General features: G+C 43.5%; 1 protein-coding gene across 2 annotated transcripts in view; it reads left to right on the top strand.

Moving 5' to 3' along the window:
- Positions 1-19,139, top strand: part of LOC124805175 (ankyrin repeat and death domain-containing protein 1A-like) — a 683,180-nt gene that overhangs the window by 259,523 nt on the left and 404,518 nt on the right. For both annotated transcript variants that reach the window (XM_047265662.1, XM_047265661.1), the window contains exon 2: positions 4,455-4,718. In XM_047265662.1, the coding sequence (XP_047121618.1) occupies positions 4,676-4,718 (43 nt within the window). In that variant the 5' untranslated portion in view covers positions 4,455-4,675. The remainder of the gene's footprint in view (positions 1-4,454; positions 4,719-19,139) is intronic.

Raw genomic sequence — 19,139 nt, 5'->3', positions numbered from 1 at the left:
AAACTCTTACTCTCGAAAACGTGTCTTTGTGCGCCTGGGAAGTCTGAACTCGTCACGTGACGTTAAATGCGAAACGTGTCGTAAGCTTCTGCCCTCGTAACAAACCTGTTAGTTGCAACGGAATTCGAGCAATCATTTAAACATACGGACTGTTATTACACTGGGCAAAAGCGTCACTAATACTAGTTAACATTCAATTTTGGCTGATATAACCTGTGAGCACTTTGTCATTTGTACGATTGTGAGGCATCGTATTATATAAGTGCACTTTATTAAATCGTAGTTTTAACAAAAATCGTTATCTAAAATCTGACAAAGGAAATAGGATTATTAAATATATTTCGGCAGAAATTAAATTTAATACTACTGAGAATATAAAAAATTGTATTGTTCAGAGAGAGCAGTGTGAAACACATCCACTGAGGTGGCTGTAATTCTGTGTGCATGGCTAATTACAACATACAATAAACTTCTTGCTTTGTAGTTGATGTTCTGTCGTAATTTGTGGTGGCAACCAATCCCGCACAGCTGCTCCAAGTGTCTGACATTGTTAATTAATATGTCTCCCCACGATGTCTTCCAGAGCCATCGTTCCAAATGGAGCAGTGGCCCAACTACTTTGGTTCTTTGTTTGTCTGGAAATTATTGCATCCGCGTCAAATGAATTTCAGAGATGCCGTATAAATATGAAAGTTACAGCACACCATTTTATAAACGTTTCGACCAACTATTAAGCACATTTTTAAATTCAAATGTCCAGATATCGACAACACTTCCACACTCTCTCCGGTCTCCCTGCCTAAAGCGTACCGCACACGCCACTAGATACGTCAAGATCGTTAGAAGGGGCCCCGAAGGGAAACAGAATTTATTTCCCTGGCTTCAAGTTAAAGTCCCTGAAGGACAACCCAGTACTGAAGTTTTAGTACGAAGAAATATTAAAGTCCTATGTATCGCTAATGAAAACAAATTTCACACAAGTCCAATCACAGAAGCACTAGCCTGAAACTCGGCGTCATTGTTTTTGCAGCTACAAAGTGATACTCTGATTGATGGAATGTGACTGCATTCGGGTGCCTGCCCAGAAAGTCCACTCAGAGTGGACCATCGCTCACGGACCGTTTGCAGTCCTACATACAGCCCCAAAGTCAGGATACAGCTGGTCTTGTTTCGAGTCATTTGGACCGTGTAAGGAAAAGGTCCATGGGGCCAGCGACCTCTGACGGCCGTTTGGTGGCCGACAAAACGTGGTAGTCTTCGTGTCTCTGGCTGCCTGCATATCTCCTCTGTAAAGTGGGTTGCTGGCAATGTAGGAGAAGGCCCCCGATACAAATGTTCAAACGTGTGTGAATTCCTATGGGACCAAACTGCTGAGGTCATAGATCTCTAGATTTACACTCTACTTAAACTAACTTAAGCTAAGAACAAAATACACGCTCATGCTCGAGGGAGGATTCGAACCTCCGTCGAGAAGGGCTGTGCGATTCGTGACGTGCCGCCTCTAACCGCACGGTCACTCCGCGTGGCGATACAGCAGTTACTGTCATTCATATTTTTATAAACATTATTTTAACCATATTCCAATTACTATTCGACACATATTAATTAACTCTCAGTTTTGTAGTTTCAAATACAGTAACATTTTCCATCATGGCAATATCGATATTTTATGATATACAGTTTTGTTAATTTCCTTAAAAAATTTTGTAATTACGTATATTCTATAGGTTATAGGCTGATACATGGAGTATTAATACTCGCTATCACTGGGTGTGTTATCAAAGGAGACAGTCTCCTGTCATGTGCCCAGCTGTGGAAACACGCCAGTAGCAGTACAGTACACCACCAATGGGTGTGTGCTTTATTGCTGGTTTCCTGTCAGCCTCACAAGCGCTTGTTGCAGCATTATTACAGCATCCAGCTGTATAATTGTGACTGCAGCTCACCTTCGTATAACTTGGCTACTTGCAAAGACCCACTAGGAGACTGGGCTGAAACACCTGGGAGTTAGGATGCAAAGCCAAAACTAGTCGCAATGGAGCAAGAGATAAACAAATACAAAAAAACACACTTCAGCTGTGGTATGATTATTTCCAACACAAATACTTTATAAGCCACAACCTGCCAGTAAAATTCTCCTTGAAAAGTAATAGAAGTGATCGTAAAAAATATTGCGCATTTATTCCACCTGTTCCATGTGTAATGACAACATGAACTCACAATTAAAAGTATGCATCTTTCCACCTATAACCTATTTTACCTATACCTTGCCAAAATGAAGGTTCCAACCTACCATTTCCTTGCTCTACTGCCATCACGCTCTTCTCCTGACACATCCTACTTATCTGTTCATTTTGGCAAAATAACTGATATGTATTTTGTCCACTACACTTTTCTTTTTTTTTTTATCAGAAAGGCAGGTCAGTGTGGGCCAACCACCCCAACGCTTTGATGGTGAGGCTGTGGATGTCTTGTAACACCCAGCTGACAGATGTATCCAGACAAACCAGGGCCAAATGACCAATCGCCTACACTCCAGCTCCACATAAGTTGTATCACGGGCATTCTGAAGCTCCCTACTGAGTCGGGCTCTTGTTTCAGATACCGTCATTTGTACAAACCGTGTTGATGTTGCACCACTGTCTTCTGGGGAGAGAAAATCTAAGTACCTTATAAGTTGGATCTATCACGAAATGGGATTTCATGACATCCTAGCGAAGTGGTGTCCAGTGATCAATGATTCTGAAGTCGCTGAGTTCATTGGTGACTGCTGCAGATGGATATATTGACTTCAGTCTCAGTTGCTGTCACTAAAGAAAATGTGCATCAATATGAATGGGAAAGAATGCGTTGGCATTTCCATGTCGACATCCTAGCTCTTTTACCTTATAATATCCTCTCCACTACTTCCTAATCTCAATCCCTATCCACAGCTGTTATGCGGCTCTATTGTATCAATTCTTTAATGATAACTGGTGTAGGCATGTATATTCGAATACAGAGTAATGTAAACAGGCAGAATACATCTCTGCGGTCACCAACACCTGTATGAGACAACAATGTCTTGCGCAGTTGTTAGGTCGGTTACTGCTGCAACAATGGCAGGTTATCAATATTTGAGTCTGCGGCGCACGAGAGATAGGATACTGCATCTCCGAAGTAGCGATGATGTGGGGATTTTCCTGTACGACTATTTCACGACTGTACCGTGAGGATCAGGAATCCAGTAAAACAAATCTCCGACATCGCTGCAGCCGGAAAAAGATCATGAAAGAATGAGGCCAACGATGACTGAAGAGAGTCGTTCAGTGTGACAAAAGTTCAACCCTTCCACAAATTGCTGCAGATTTCAATGTTACGCCATCAACAAGTGTCAGCGTGAGAACCATTGTACGAAACATAATCGATATAGGCTTCGGAAGCCAAAGGCCCACTCGTGTACCCTTGATGACTGTGCGGCAGAAAGCTTTACGCCTCGCCTGGGCCCGTCATCACCGGCATTGGTCAGTTGATGACTGGAGACATGTTGCCTGGTCGGACGAGTATCGTTTAAAATTGTATCGAGCGGATGAACATGTACAGGTATGGAGACAACCTTATGCACCGCCGGTCGGGGTGGCCGAGCGGTTATAGGCGCTACAGTCTGGAACCGCGAGACCGCTACGGTCGCAGGTTCGAATTCTCTCTGGGGCGTGGATGTGTATGATGTCCTTAGGTTGGTTAGGTTTAAGTAGTTCTAAGTTCGAGGGGACTGATCACCTTAGAAGTTAAGTTCCATAGTGCTCAGAGCCATTTGAAACATTTGAACCTTATGAACCCGTGGACCTTGCGTGTCAGCATGGGACTTCTAAAGCTGGTGTAAGCGTGTGCTATTGGAGTGATATGGGATCCCTAATATATCTAGATACAACTCTGACAGGTGACATGTACGTAAGCATCCTGTTTGATCACCTGCTTCCATTCGTGCCCATTGTGCATTCCGACCGGCTTGGGAAATTCCAGCAGGACGATGCGACACCTCATACGTCCAAAATTTCTACAGAGTGGACCCAGAAAGACTTTTCTAAGATTAAACACTTCTGTTGGCCACCAGACTGCCCATACACAAACATTATTGAGCATATCTGGGATGCCTTGCAACGTGCTGTTCAGAAGAGATCTCCACACCCTCGTATTCTTACGGATTAATGGACAACCCTGCAGGATTCATAGTGTCACTTCCCTCCAGCACTACTTCAGACATTAGTAGGGTCCATGGCACGTCGTTTTGTGACACTTCTACGTGCTCGAGAGGGCCCTACACGATATTAGGCAGTTGTGGCAATTTCTTTTGCTCTTCATCGTAACCTCTTAAACTATTTTGTATTAATTCGAAAATTATATACAGTTGCGGGAAAAACAGCATGTTTGCACAGATTTAGAGAGTGCCAGCTGAAGTGCTCTTGTTATTGCAGTGACTGCTGTGGGGACAGCCTGAGAGCATGGCCTCGGCGCCGCCCGCCGCCTGCAGCCGCGCGCTGCGGTGCCCTCTGCCACTGACGTCACGCAACCCCGCCCCCGCCAACGCCAGCCACTGGTCACCGCAGCCAGCCCCGGCGCTCCCCTGAGATGGCCGGCGAACCCCTGACCGCCGTCACAGTTGCCGCTGCCGTCTGTTACCCGCGACCACGCCACCATGGCGGACGCAGAGGAGGCGCTGTCGCACGTCAGCGCCAGAGGTCAGTACACACGCGTCTACATCTAAAAATGCATCGGTACGCATTTACCATCATATGCTACCAATATGTTCCAAAACGCCGCGCATAAAAACTGGAATTTCCGGGCTCATACGTCCCGTTCTGTTAGAAAGTACTTTGGACAGCCCTTGGGCTAGGGACCCTTTGTATACGCAAAGAAAAGTCGTATTAGTGGAGGTATCCAACAGTACAGGGTCAAAACGTGAACGTTACATTCTCCAGCTTAGGCAAACGGAGTAAACTGAGGCATTCTTTTTCCATTAGATGTGGTCTACTATGCGCCTTATGAGACTATTGGGCTTAGTTCATGTGCTGTTCCTGAGAAAACCCGATAAAAGCATTTTTCAACATTTTGTTACGTCAGATGGCCACATGTTACGACTTCTGCGCGCCGCTGATCGCACTCGGTAGCCTCAGGCCACTAGAGCTCCGCTGAAGCCAGGATGCCCTGTGGTTGAGATGAACTCGTCGCCGCTTGCGGAGCCGCATCGCCGTGACGTCAACTGCCGACGCCTGCTGCACCGGCGGCTGGGAAGCCGTCAGTAGCGATGTCCGCGAGGTCCCGTCATGGATGGAGCACGCGCCATGGGGCCGGGTTGCCGTGAGGTCCGGGCGTCAGTCCCCGGCGGCGCCTGTGACCAAGACCGCGCTGCGGCCGGTCCTGCTGGAAGTTCTCTCTGTAGTTAGTCAGCCATGGTGCCGACCGAACTCAGCTCCTGAAGTTGACATCTGGCGGCGAACGGATGACTCCTGCGAGCTGGAACAGACTTTCGGAATCGTCATCTATGAAGATTGAACATTCCGACACGGACCATGTCCGTCCTCAGATCCGAACTGCTTCCTAATGGCTTCTGTCTGTTGCTGCCTGCGCTCCACTATTTATGTCCGGCACGAGAACGTTTTTCACCCTAGGTGGTAGCTTTTTGTTATTACTCCAGCAGTATATTGCAGCGTAACGTAGCGTGCTGGCCTCACTTCTCCTTACTCAGCACTCTCCAGGCTTCACTCGACGCTCGGTCTGCGTGCGTCCTTGCGTCAGCCGGTTGGTAGACTGCTTCTGTCAGCAAGGCTATCTGTGCCGCGCTTACTTCGCAACGCCTCGGTCGCCGGCTGCCTCTGTTTTGCCATTCTCCACTGTGTGAAGCAACGCTTACTACATGTGGCCGCAACAATTTTTTCTTCGTCAACAATGACCATGTAAAGAATTAAACGCAGCAACCTGCTCAAATTTTATCGGTTAATTCTCGAATTATCTATCTAGAAGTGCCATCCTTTCGATTTCAAATATATACAAGGGTGGCTTGAAAAGTTCCCAGAACGGAATAGAGAATAAGTACTTGCATTACTGAAACGTTTTTCTATTTTTCAATGTAGTCTCCTTGTAGATTAATGCACTTGGTCCAACGATGTTTCAGTGCCTTGATCCCATCTCGAACACGAGTTTCCTCCAGGCCTGCAACATTGTTGTCAACTTCGGCTATCAATTCTTAGTCTGAAGTACATCTTCGTCCACAAAGAAAAATTTTCGGTTTTAGATGGAGGTCTGACGGATTCATACCATGTCAACGAGCCGGGCATGGTAACAATTCATACCTTAGTTCGTGTAATATTGCCATGGCGACGGCACATGTGTGCGGGCGCGTGTCAAGAGTCGTGGCACCCATCTTGCAGATAATTTTTTCATTTCTAATTCTTCAGCTAAAATGTGATATACCCTTTCAGGTGTCATCTGGAAAGCGTGAGCAGTTTCATGCACTTTCAATCGGCGGTCCTCCATGACTATTTTGTGCACTTTTGCAATAATTTCTGGAGTAGGGACACATCTTGGCCGACCACTGCGCGGATCGTCATCCAAGATATCCTGACTAAGTTTAAATTCATTTGTCCACTTGACGACGAATATGAAGAAGCAGAGTCCCTCAGTGCATTCGGGAAATCGGCGCGAATGTCCTTTGCTTTCGTACCATTCTCTACCAAGTGCATAATCACTGCTCAACTCTCGATTTTTTCCCTTTTTCGCAAATCGCCACGCAGGAACATCAACATAGCCACGTCACTGCCACAGCTCTCTTCCAAGAGCACTGAGATGGCACGTGTTTACAGGCAACAGTCCAGTGAATATCACTTGAACAACTCGTTGCGCCAGCGCTGACCTCTCGTGGTGATTCCGAGAACTTTTCAAACCGCCCTCGTATATCCGTTATCGAAAATAACGATAGAGATGTTACTTGGGTACCAAAACCTAGCCGTTGATTTCAATACGGCTATGTCCCGCCTCCAGCCATCCTGATTTAGGTTTTCCGTGATTTCCCTAAATCCTTTCAGGTGAATGCCGGGATGGTTCCTTTGAAAGCGCACGGCCGATTTCCTTCCCCGTCCTTCCCTAACCCGAGCTTGCGCTCCGTCTCTAATGACCTCGTTGTCGACGGGACGTTAAACACTAATCTCCTCCTCCTCCTCCTCAAAACGGCTATGCACAGCAAATGGCTTTAGTTTTTACGATATATTCCTAATATCGCAATGTCTAAGGACCATGAAAATTTTCTTCATATCTTTGTCTTTTTCCGAGATACTTAGTTTCAAATTTACCCTCATTCTACATGTAGAATGTAGTGTGAGGCGAAAACGTAGTTTATGAAGTGATGCATCAAGGAGAAATAGACTGTCACCTCACCTGGATCCCTCATCTCCGCTCCATCCAATCCAAAGCCCACAACTGCCTCCGACTCCTCAAACTCCTCTCTGGCCAGATATGGGGGTTGCACCCTCTACCATCCTCCACACCTACAAATCCTACATCTGTCCCATCCTCTGTTATGCCAGTCCCACCTGGGTATCTGCCCCCCCCCCCTTTCTATAAGTCCCTCCAGATCCTTGAGCGTCATGCACTCCGCCTCGCCTTCTGTATACGCCTCCCGTCCCCCACATGGATCCTCTATGACCTCATTCCTTTCCCCCATCTGCTCCTGTTCCTTGAACATATCCGCATACTCTACACCTCCCACCGCCTTGATCCCTCTCACCCCCTGGTTGCTCCCCTCCTCTCCCATCCCCACCAGCTGCCACGTCTTCACTGTTGTGTCCCCCCTACCCTCCATCTCTGCACCCTTCATTTCCTTTCCCAAGGAGGCTTCCATCAACTCCCCCTCCCGGATGATGCCCTCTCTCCCTCCATTTATCCCTCCTATCAACTCTGATCCTCAGTGCCCCTCCTTTCCTCTGTCCTTTTACTGGGCACCCTCTCCCCTCCTCCCATCCTCTTTTTTTCCCCACCTACCCTCTCTCTGCCCCCCTTCTCTGCCCCGTCCTTTCGCATTTCCCTCCTCTGCCTTTTCCCATTCCCTCTCGCGTCTGAACTGCCCCTCCCCCCCCCTTATGGGTCCTCTCCCTCCTTTGGTTCCCCCCCCTTTCGTTTTTCCTCTCCTCCCTCCCTGTTCCCCCCCCCCCCCCCCCATTTGCCCAGGAACCCTCCCCCATCTGCCTTCAGCTGTGGTGTGTTATCTTTGTGCCAACATTTTAGTACAGTGTTTACAGTGAGTGTTCAGTGTTGTGTATCTTATCCGAAGTGTTGCGAACGGACATCATACTGTCGCTGGGCGTGATTTTTATATCTCTTGCGAAGAGAAACCAGACTGTCGCCATGTTTTTTAATTGTCTGTCTACTATGTTCCCTGTCCGCTTCCTGCGTATTTCATTAGCTTCGCCAACCCTTTGCTTTATGTTTTAACATTGCACAATTTTCTGCCGTTTTACAATCTCCGACATCGTTTTATCGCCTGCTTTTATTGTTTCTTATCTTCTTTCTTACGCTTTAAAAAGTCTGTAGGCTGCAGAGCAGCGTAATAAGATGCTGCCAGTCCACCCCCTTCGGGGGGAATCGAAATACAGTAAGGGAGAAAAAGGAGAAATGAGCCGTTAGGTCTGTGTGATTTGTCTCCCTGATCATCAGAAGGGGTCTGGGAACATAAGGAAAATTTTTGTACACGTAAAATCAGGTGTGAGATGTAAAATTAATTTTGCGTTATTTTAATTTCACATAAGTAAACTATCTAAATTTTACTGGCTTATAAAGTTCTTTTTTTTAGCAGGGGAAAGAAAGGAACCAATGGTAAAATGCTCCTACTGGAGCACAAAATACACGAATATCCTTTTTAAAGGAATTACTAAAATGTGGAGCACCAGCTGCCTCATTCTATCTTCTTTAGCACCTTTAAATATTTTCCCAATAATTTTGGCATATTCCAGCTTTTTATTTTGAGTAGGAAAAAAATAGAATAGTAATAAAATACTGAATGATAACAGACAGTGGTTGTAGTGAAGAAAGAGTGAAGCAGGCAATGGCAGTGTGACAGAGAGAGAGGGATACAGTGACAGTGGAACACAGTTGACAGTGAGAAGACAGTGCCAGAAAAATAGTGAAGGTGACAGTGACAGTGAGAGAGGAATAAAGAGAAGGAGAAAGCGGAATTCGGTGACAGCCAGCGATAATGTGAGACAGAGTCTAAGACAATGACAACAATGAAAAAGACATTGGCAGTGGAAAGAAATGAATGATATAGTAGTAGTGTGAGAGAGCAAGAGGCAGGCAGTGACACTGAGAGGAGACAGTAGTAACAGGAGAGAACGAAGGTAATTGTTGCTGGGACATATGAGACAGTGACAGAGAGGTACAAAGAGATAATGGCAATGAGTTGGGCTGAGTGATCGAGTGAGAATGGACAAGTGGGAGAGGATGGACTAGAGGGTGTGAGCGGGTGGGAGTGAGAGGTGAGTTGCATGTTAAAAAAAGCGCCAATATGGTCGTATGTTAAGGTTTGTGGAAAAATTTTTAGAGGTCTGAGAAAGATAGCATGGGCAGCTGGTACACCGCTTTCCAGTCAGAGTCTTTCACTTTAAAGAGGCGCATAATCGCCTTTTTTGCGCTCCGATGAGAGTATGTTTCCACTAACAGACGTATTACTCGGCAAAGCGAACCATATAACTGGCAGCAGCGGGAACTAACTCGCCCACTTGACTAGGTACACCAACGCTCCAGTAATCCAGATAGTGAGAACTTGCACTTAACAAAATTAATTTATGAGAAGGAGCAAACAGCGAAAGGTCACACGGAAAACGTGACGAAACGTGCAAACAAAATGTTAAAGCTTCTGGCCCCTCCCCGTTCCAGAAAATAAAAAGAAGGTCGAATTTAATTAAAAAAATCTTACGTTTTACCTCCAAATCTGAGCGCTAAGGTTCATGTAATTTTTCTAATGTGAACTACCGCTATAAGAGGTCCAAAATGAAAATGCAATGGAAAATATAAGTTACCGCATAAACACCTTCTACATCTACATGATTACTCTGCAATTCACATTTAAGCGCTTGGCAGAGGGTTCATCGAACCACAATCATACTATCTTCGTACCATTCCACTCCCGAACAGCGCGCGGGAAAAACAAACACCTAAACCTTTCTGTTCGAGCTCTGATTTCTCTTATTTTATTTTGATGATCATTCCTACCTATGTAGGTTGGGCTCAACAAAGTATTTTCGCATTCGGAAGAGAAAGTTGGTGACTGAAATTTCGTAAATAGATCTCGCCGCGACGAAAAACGTATTTGCTTTAATGACTTCCATCCCAACTCGCGTATCATATCTGCCACACTCTCTCCCCAATTACGTGATAATACAAAACGAGCTGCCCTTTTTTGCACCCTTTCGATGTCCTCCGTCAATCCCACCTGGTAAGGATCCCCCACTGCGCAGCAATATTCTAACGGAAGACGAACGAGTATAGTGTAAGCTGTCTCTTTACTGGACTTGTTGCATCTTCTAAGTGTCCTGCCAATGAAACGCAACCTTTGACTCGCCTTCTCCACAATATTATCTATGTGGTCTTTCCAACTGAAGTTGTTCGTAATTTTAACACCCAGGTACTTAGTTGAATTGACAGCCTTGAGAATTGTACTATTTATCGAGTAATCGAATTCCAGCGGATTTCGTTTGGAACTCATGTGGATCACCTCACACCTTTCGTTATTTAGCGTCAACTGCCACCTGCCACACCATACAGCAATCTTTTCTAAATCGCTTTGCAAATGATACTGGTCTTACTAGACGGTAAATTACAGCATCATCTGCGAACAACCTAAGAGAACTGCTCAGATTGTCATCCAGGTCATTTATATAGATCAGGAACAGCAGAGGTCCCAGGACCATGTGGGGCCCTAAATGTCGCTTACGAGTGCCTAAAACAATCTTCCACCGTTACGGGTGTCAGTAACAAAACCAAAGAATCCTGAATGATATGTCGAAGGACAAATAACTGTCTAAGCTCAATATAGCATTTTTTTTAAAATAGTCCATTAAACTGGATTGGTTGAAAATAAATTACATCACTTAAACGTCGAAAAGGAAACGCCTGACACCTGGGAGCAAAACACTATACATATTCTTTTAATAGTATGATAGCAACGCACCTTGTAGTAGTAACTTCCTTATAGCCTTTAAAAAAACCTTACGACTAGCTTAGCGCTTGCTTCTTCCTTCGCTACCGTTTTCGTAGTAATTAGAACAAAAATAATTTTTTATACATCGGAACGTCTCTGTCAGATTCGATTCATATCATTTAACTTGTATTTCGTGCTGTCACACTCAATCATTTGTAATTTAGTTTTTTACTTCGTGTGTGTCCCAATTTATTGGTACAGAATTACCTTTAAGTATTAATTTTTCGGTAACTATGAAACGCCCCCATTGAAAAATTTATGAAATACTGTGCTGATGAACCTCTTACGTTATTTGATTTTCAAACAGCTGAGCAGAACTGAACGTACTCAGACATTTCTCTCTTTACTTTTTCGGATTATCAGTAAACTGACACACAATATTTTTAGCGCAACGGAATCTGACTTCCAATAATCCCTACAAAGGAATGGCCGTTACAAACAATAACCTATACCTTTCATGAATCACATACCTCACAAAAATCTTCGTTACCCGAACTACTGCAATGCAGGGACCGCCAATACGGCCAGCTAAATAAAGGATTCTAACTGCTGAAGGCACTAACTATGGATAGGCATGGTTAGCAAATGAAAGATTTTGATAGAGAACAAACAATATATTTACCTTAATAGTGTTCAAAAGTCATAATATATATATCAGTTCATGACATCCAGTCTTACAAATTTCTTTTTTCTGACGGACACACGTCCAGATCGTCCACTCTCAAAACTCTGCCATCTTTCTTCCCACATCCACCACTGCTGGCGGCTTACCTCCAACTGCGCAACACTACGCGCTGTTCACATCCAACTGCCCAACACTAGACTAGCAAATATTCCAACAATGCAAACCAGCCACAGATTGCACACAGCACAGTCAGTGATTTTCATACGGAGCCTTACGTGACGTTACCAACATAAAAACCTAAACAGCCTACTTACAGCTACCTAATCCTATGTGTATAACATAAAGTTGAAGCCCACAAATTTCCCTTCCTCTCTTTATCCTTTGTATGAATGAGTGAGTGAGCGTGTACGTTGAATTTGTCTTATACATGATAGCAGTACGGCATCTGACTGTCTGCTGTGGTAGCAACAGTGTAGCCAACGTAGCTGTCTCAGACAAGGCAAAGAGAATTGTATCTTTTCGGTGGTCATTCGAAAGTAGTCAAACTGGCGACGGATAGGACCCCTCTGGTCCCTCCCGGCTGCCTGGGGGAAGCTCGTTACAGGGAAAGCGCGTTCTCGCCACTCGGGACTGAATCATTGGTGAATGAAGAGCGGCTTGGCGCTGGTGAGGGCATAATGTGTGGTGCTGTGTAATTCTAATTGACGTACACGTCTGATCTGCTAGTTCATTTTCGAGTTCGGTAGAGTAGTCACAAGTATATTTTCTGTCTTTAGAAGTGTTTCCGGTCCTTGTTTTGTGTAAGCAGAACACGTGGTTGTACGAAGTTCTTTATTGCAGCACAGGTTTAAAATTCAGTTGTCTGATTCTCTTTTAATTGGATGTATATGAGAACTTTTCTCACGTCTGTGTGTGTGTGTGTGTGTTTTATTTCTTCTACTTTTGATTTCGTTTCAATTTTAAGATTGTGTAACTTTGTTCATACGATGTAGTGGAAATTTCACTGTGTGCAGCTTCAGTACCACCTTGAATAAGTTTTATTCGTAAGTCTGCGTCATATTTTATTGATATCTGTGTCTATAGGGTTTACATTTGTATTCTTGAAGTTGTAACGAATAATTTAGCTTCGTTCATAAACACGGCATTTGCAGGTGTTTCACGCCAGCATACCTTAGTTTCTTGTGCAAGCTGATTCAGATAAATTTCTTTGTTGGAAAGTGTTCCATAGTGTTCGTATTCACAATAATTCAATCATAGTAATAGGGATGAACTTCTGAGCCTTTGACTTATTGTGATGGGCAAAGTTCTTTTCATCTCTATTCTTGTGTGTGTAAATCACGTATGTTTGAGTGAACTCTTCCCATCCACGCCTAAGAATTCCTTTCCATTTATCACCTCAATGTACCTCAGCACTCAGTATAATAATAATATAAGTGAGTTAATTAATTAAATAACAGACAATGACTGATTATATTTTAGAATTACTTTGTAAATTTTTAATATTATGTTTTATTTTAATAAACTATGTTACACTGTGACGACTGTTTGTCAAACAAACCCCTACCTTTTTGTACGATTATTTTAATACATCCAGTGAGGCATTTCGTGGAACACAAAGGCAGCCTTTATATATGTAGAGTTTTGTCTGATTGTCTTATTCTTTTTGTTGAGGCTTAAGCTCCTGCTTTCTCTGAATTACTTGATTTAACGTTTGTACTTAAATTGTTTCCATTTACCCGTTCCACATATTGACTTGGATCTTTTTATTAATATTAACATGCTAGTTATGCTTGCCATTTTAGTGATTAATTCAGTTCTTATATTAATTTTCACCAGTTATAATCCAACTAGGTTGTGACCCAGCAAAATTTTGTGGCACACGAAACTTACAATAGACTGCAGAGTTCCACATTGATTAGCTTCCCCAGTTTCTGTTTGCAAAATCACTGGCTAGATAACATTCACCAATTAATAATTACTTAACGTGTATTAGGCTTACTGAAAATTAAGGTATTAAAGAGCTGCTTCTTTTTCTATGCAACTCTGACAAATAGCTTTGTTTGATTTACTTCACAGTTAGCAACACCTTCTAAATTTTCACGCTTATTAAGGCCTTAGAAGAATGGTCTTTTCCGAACGTACAGAGGATAGGCAAAATAATATGAACACATGTTCTTATTTGGAAATGGTTTATTAGTAAGGGGTGGGACCCCCATTTTCCCGTAATACAGCAGCGATTCTTGTTGGAACACTGGCATATAATGACTGTATAATCTCCAGTGGAAGTTTATGCCACTCCTCGATCAGAACCTCTTCTAACTCCTGTAGTGACGAGGGAGGCGGAAATCTGATTAGTACCGCCCACAGGGTTTCGCTAATGTTCAAGTCTGGCGACTGTGCTGGCCAGGGAAGGCAGTGCTGTTCAGTTGCATGCTCCTCATACCACGATTGTATTGTCCTGGCTGTGTGAATGGATGCATTATCGTCCTGAAATATGGCATCATTATTGGGGAACAACATTTGAATCATGGGGTGCATCTGAAATGTTCAGTCAATCGTTGGCTGTAAAACGGCCTTTGGGAGTAATGATGGAATCAGCAGGAGACCATGATATGGCTGCCCACACTATCGAACTTCCACCTCCATGCTTAACCGTTGGAATCAAACAATCAGAATTGTAGGCTTCTTTTGACGTTCTCCGGACGTAAACACGCCTCGATGTTGGAAATAACGAAAACATGTTTCCACTGATCAGCCGTCCAGGATTTATGCTCCTGACACCATGTTTTACGCATCTTTACGTTAGTTGTCGTCACTAATGGTTTCGGTATAGCAGCTCGTCTATGAGTATTCGTTTTATGGAGTTCTCGGCGGCCAGTGTCGATAGATAAGTATCTTCGAAGACGGCTATTGAGCTTAGCAGTTACTTTCGTATTAGTGTACGACGTTTTCTGTCATTTAATTTTGATTTGCGCCCGGTATTAGGTTTACACGATGATGTCTTTCCATGTCTTGTGTAGGCTGTCATGATTGTTGAAACAGATGCTCTTGAAACATTCAGTAAGTTGGCTGTCTTGGTTGCTGATGCTCCAGCTAATCACGTCCATCAGGTCCCCACAATCTGCCGTCTTTGGAACTCTGTTAGGTCTCTCATTCCTCGTGGACCTCGATCTCAGAATGCAAATACGAAGTGTGCACTACTCGTAAACAACCTGCACTAGATGCCTAGTCCGTATTGAACACGCGCAGTTCAACAAGACACGTGCCTTACCTGCGTTACTGACAAACACAACCATCCCATTATTACCACTGTTCACATTATTTTGCCTATCCCCTGCACTTCTGACGAAAAGCGATTCTGGTTGGTGGAGTCCGAGATATTTCTTAATTCTGTTTTTGAGTTCTTACTGTGATATTTCAACTGAAACGTTCATCCCCTAACACATATTTTTTATTTATAAGCGCAAAGCTAAATATCAGTTTTCATAGGATTTAGCTTTAAAACTGTTTTAATATGATGAAATATTTTCCTACAAATCTTCATCTTTTATTTGAACTACTGACCATTAACATTGCTACTCCAAGAAGAAATGCAGATGATAAACGGGCATTCATTGGACAAATATATTATACTAGAACTGACATGTGATTACATTTCCATGTAATTTGGGTGCATAGATCGTGACAAACCAGTACCCAGAACAACCACCTCTGGCCGTAATAACGGCCTAGTTACGCCTGGGCATTGAGTCAAACAGAGATTGGATGGCGTGTACAGGTACAGCTGCCCATGCAGCTTGACACTATACCGCAGTTCATCAAGGGTAGAAACTGGCGTATTCTGACGAGCCAGTTGCTCGGTCGCCATTGACTAGACGTTTTCAGTTGGTGAGAGATCTGGAGAATGTGCTTGCCAGGGCAGCAGTCGAACATTTTCTGTATCCAGAAAGGCCCGGACAGGACCTGCAACATGCGGACGTGCATTATCCTGCTGAAATGTAGGGTTTCGCAGGGATCGAATGAAGGGTAGAGCCAAGGATCGTAACACATCTGAAATGTAACGTCCACTGTTCAAAGTGCCGTCATTGCGAACAAGAGGTGACCGAGACGTGTAACCAATGGCACCCCGTACCATCACGAGTGATTCGCCAGTATGGCGATGACAAATACACGCTTCCAATGTGCGTTCACCGCGATGTCGCCAAACACGGATGCGACCATCATGATGCTGTAAACGGAACCTATGTTCATCAGAAAAAATGACGTTTTACCATTCGTGCACCCAGGCGCTCCTGTGTTTCATGCAGCGTCAAGGGTAACCGCAGCCATGGTCTCCGAGCCGATAGTCCATGTTGCTGCAAACGTCGTCGAACTGTTCGTGCAGATGGTTGTTGTCTTGCAAACGTCCCCATCTGTTGACTCAGCGATCGAGACGTGGCTGCAATATCCGTTACAGTCATGCGGATAAGATGCCTGTCATCTCGACTGCTACTGATACGAGGCCGTTGGGATCCAGCACGGCGTTCCGTATCGCCCTCCTGAACCCACCGATTCCATATTCTCATAACAGCAAATGGATCTCGACCAACGCGAGCAGCAATGTCGCGATACGATAAACCGCAATCGCGATAGGCTACAATCCGACCTTTATCAAAGTCGGAAACGTGATTGTACGCATTTCTCCTCCTTACACGAGGCATCACAACAACGTTTCACCAGGCAACGCCGGTCAACTGCTGTTTGTGTATGAGAAATCGGTTGGAAACTTTCCCCACGTCAGCACGTTGTAGGTGTCGCCACTGGCGCCAACCATGTGTGAATGCTCTGAAAATCACTTACATATCGCAGCATCGCGATTAAGCTTAAAAATGCCTTTGTAATGAAAGCTTGCATCTTCTGAATTCCCCCATAAAAAAAATGAAACAAGAATTTTTTTATTTGTGACCGAAAAGCGAAATACAACTGCTCATAAATTTAGCTTAAAAAATGGTTTCATAATGAACTATTTTCAAACAAATTTTCAGTTCCTATTTTGCCCTCTTCGTGGACAGAGTGTTCTAAAATGGAAAAACATTTTTTTATTTCTCAAGAAGAAATCAAATGCCAGTTGTCATAGGTGTAGTTTCAAAATTGCCTTAACAGCGACATTGTTCAAAAAATCTTCTGTCCCTTATTTCACCTCCTTAGGATGCGCATTTTGAGAAAGCCCTTCTTAAACGGCGCCTACAGTATAAAATCAACACCCTCTCCATATTGCAAGTTTCTCTCCTTAGAGTTTTGGTGAGTCAGTCAGTAGGTCACACTTTTATATGTAGATAGCCATACGCTGGCGCAAATATAAACACGCTAGTTTAGAAGGAACACAGTGCAAAGATAAACTGATACAATTTTAAAATTGTTTCTCTTTCTTTCGGGACAAAGGCGCTTTCAGAATGCCGCGCCTTTTCGGACCACTGTTTCACGTCTCCACCGCGTTCTAATTAGTCTCCCGGGTACTGCATTCCTCGGAACGCGAAGCTGGGGTTGTTCAGGCGTTCTTCGCCGATTACTTTAAACAGATTGTTTTCTAAAGTTATTAATAAAATGATTTTTCTCACTTGTTGCCGTTCTCTCATTCCATGGTAACAGCTTGAAAAAAAATATTTTCCTATCTTTGAACTTGAAATTATTTTTTAGCAAAGGGATGAAAAAAATTAATGGAATTGGAATGTTGGAAGCTGAGAAAATTGAAACTATGGAAATTGCTGTAGGAGAGACACGATGTTGAAGTGGCTTAAAACAGAACTACTTATCCCTAAGATAGGAAAAGCAGCAAAGTGAAGGCAACAAATATGACATTGACAGTATGGATAAATGCATTATATTAGGCAGAAATTCATGCAATGATAAGAACAACACAAAGAATTGTCAACCAAGGTTAGCACAAAAACTTTGTTCAGGGGAAGGTGTGTGGTCGGCGATTGTGATCGGAGAACGAAGCGATCGGTGATGTGATTTTCGGCGCCAGTTTTTTCAACTTAAAATCGGTCATCCTGGTAAATATTCATTCAAGAAATATCGGAAGACATGATATTAGTTCCTATTACCTAAGATTAATGCAGTTTGAGAAACTGCGCCATGGAGTATTGTGTAATGTGACAAGGTCGTGTGATATTTTTTTCTGAGTCATCAGCTTTTTGACTGATTTGATGCTGCCCGCTACGAATTCCCGTGCCATCATCTTACATCTTAGTTCTCAACTATTTGTTGTTATGTACTCCAATCTCTGTCCTTTCCTACAGTGTTTACTCTTTACACCTCCCTCTAATACCATGGAAGCTATTCCTAATGTCTTAACACACGTTCCACCACACTGTCTCTTATTCATGGCAGCATTCTCCACGTGTTCCTTTCTTCTCCGTGTCTGCGGATAACTCGGAGAACTTCCTCATTCCTTACCTTATCAATTCACTTAATATCTGTAAAACCACATCAAAAATGCTTCGGTATTCTTCTGTGCCGCTTTCCCAGAGTCCACATTTCGCTGTCATACAACGCTGTGCTCCGAACATACGTTCTCACAAATATCTTCCTCAAATGGATGCCTATGTTTGATTCCAGTAGACTTTTCTTGGTCAGGAGCCCCTCTTTGCAAGTGCTGGTCTGCTCACTGTGTCATTGCTTCGTCCGACATGACTTATTCTGCTCCCTATGTAGCACAATTGCTTAACTTCGTCTACTCGGATTGTGATGTTAAGTTTCTTGGTATTCTCATCTCTGCTACTTGTCATTACTTTCATCTTTTGCCAGTTTACTTTCAATCCAAATTATGTGTCCATTAAATTGTTCATTCCATAGAAGAGCTCCTTCAATTATTCTTCAGTTTCACTCAGTATAGCAACGTCATCAGCGATTTTTGTCATTGACATTCTTGCATCCTTAATTTAATCGCACTCTTGAACATTTCTTCTATGTTCATCATTTCTTCTTCAATGTATAGGTTCAAGCGTAGTAGCGAAATACTGGATCCCTTTCTTACAGCCGTTTTAATCCGACCACATTGTTCTTCGTCTTCCAGTCTTATTGTTTCCTCTTGGTTGTTGCACATTTTGCATATTACCCGTCTTTCCCTATAGGTTACTCGCATTTTTCTCAGAATTTCGAACATTTTGCAACAGTGCGTACTGACGTTTGCTTTTTCTAGGTCTACAGATCCTATGAGTGTGCCTTGATTTTTATTGACGCTTGCTTTCATTATCTATCACACATAAGAACTGCCTCTTTGGTGGCTTTATTTTTCCTTAAATC

The sequence above is a fragment of the Schistocerca piceifrons genome, chromosome 7 (assembly GCF_021461385.2).
Source record: "Schistocerca piceifrons isolate TAMUIC-IGC-003096 chromosome 7, iqSchPice1.1, whole genome shotgun sequence".
Lineage (NCBI taxonomy): Eukaryota > Metazoa > Arthropoda > Insecta > Orthoptera > Acrididae > Schistocerca > Schistocerca piceifrons.
The sequence above is the reverse complement of the archived record's forward strand: the minus strand, read 5'-3'. Positions and strand labels throughout refer to the sequence as shown.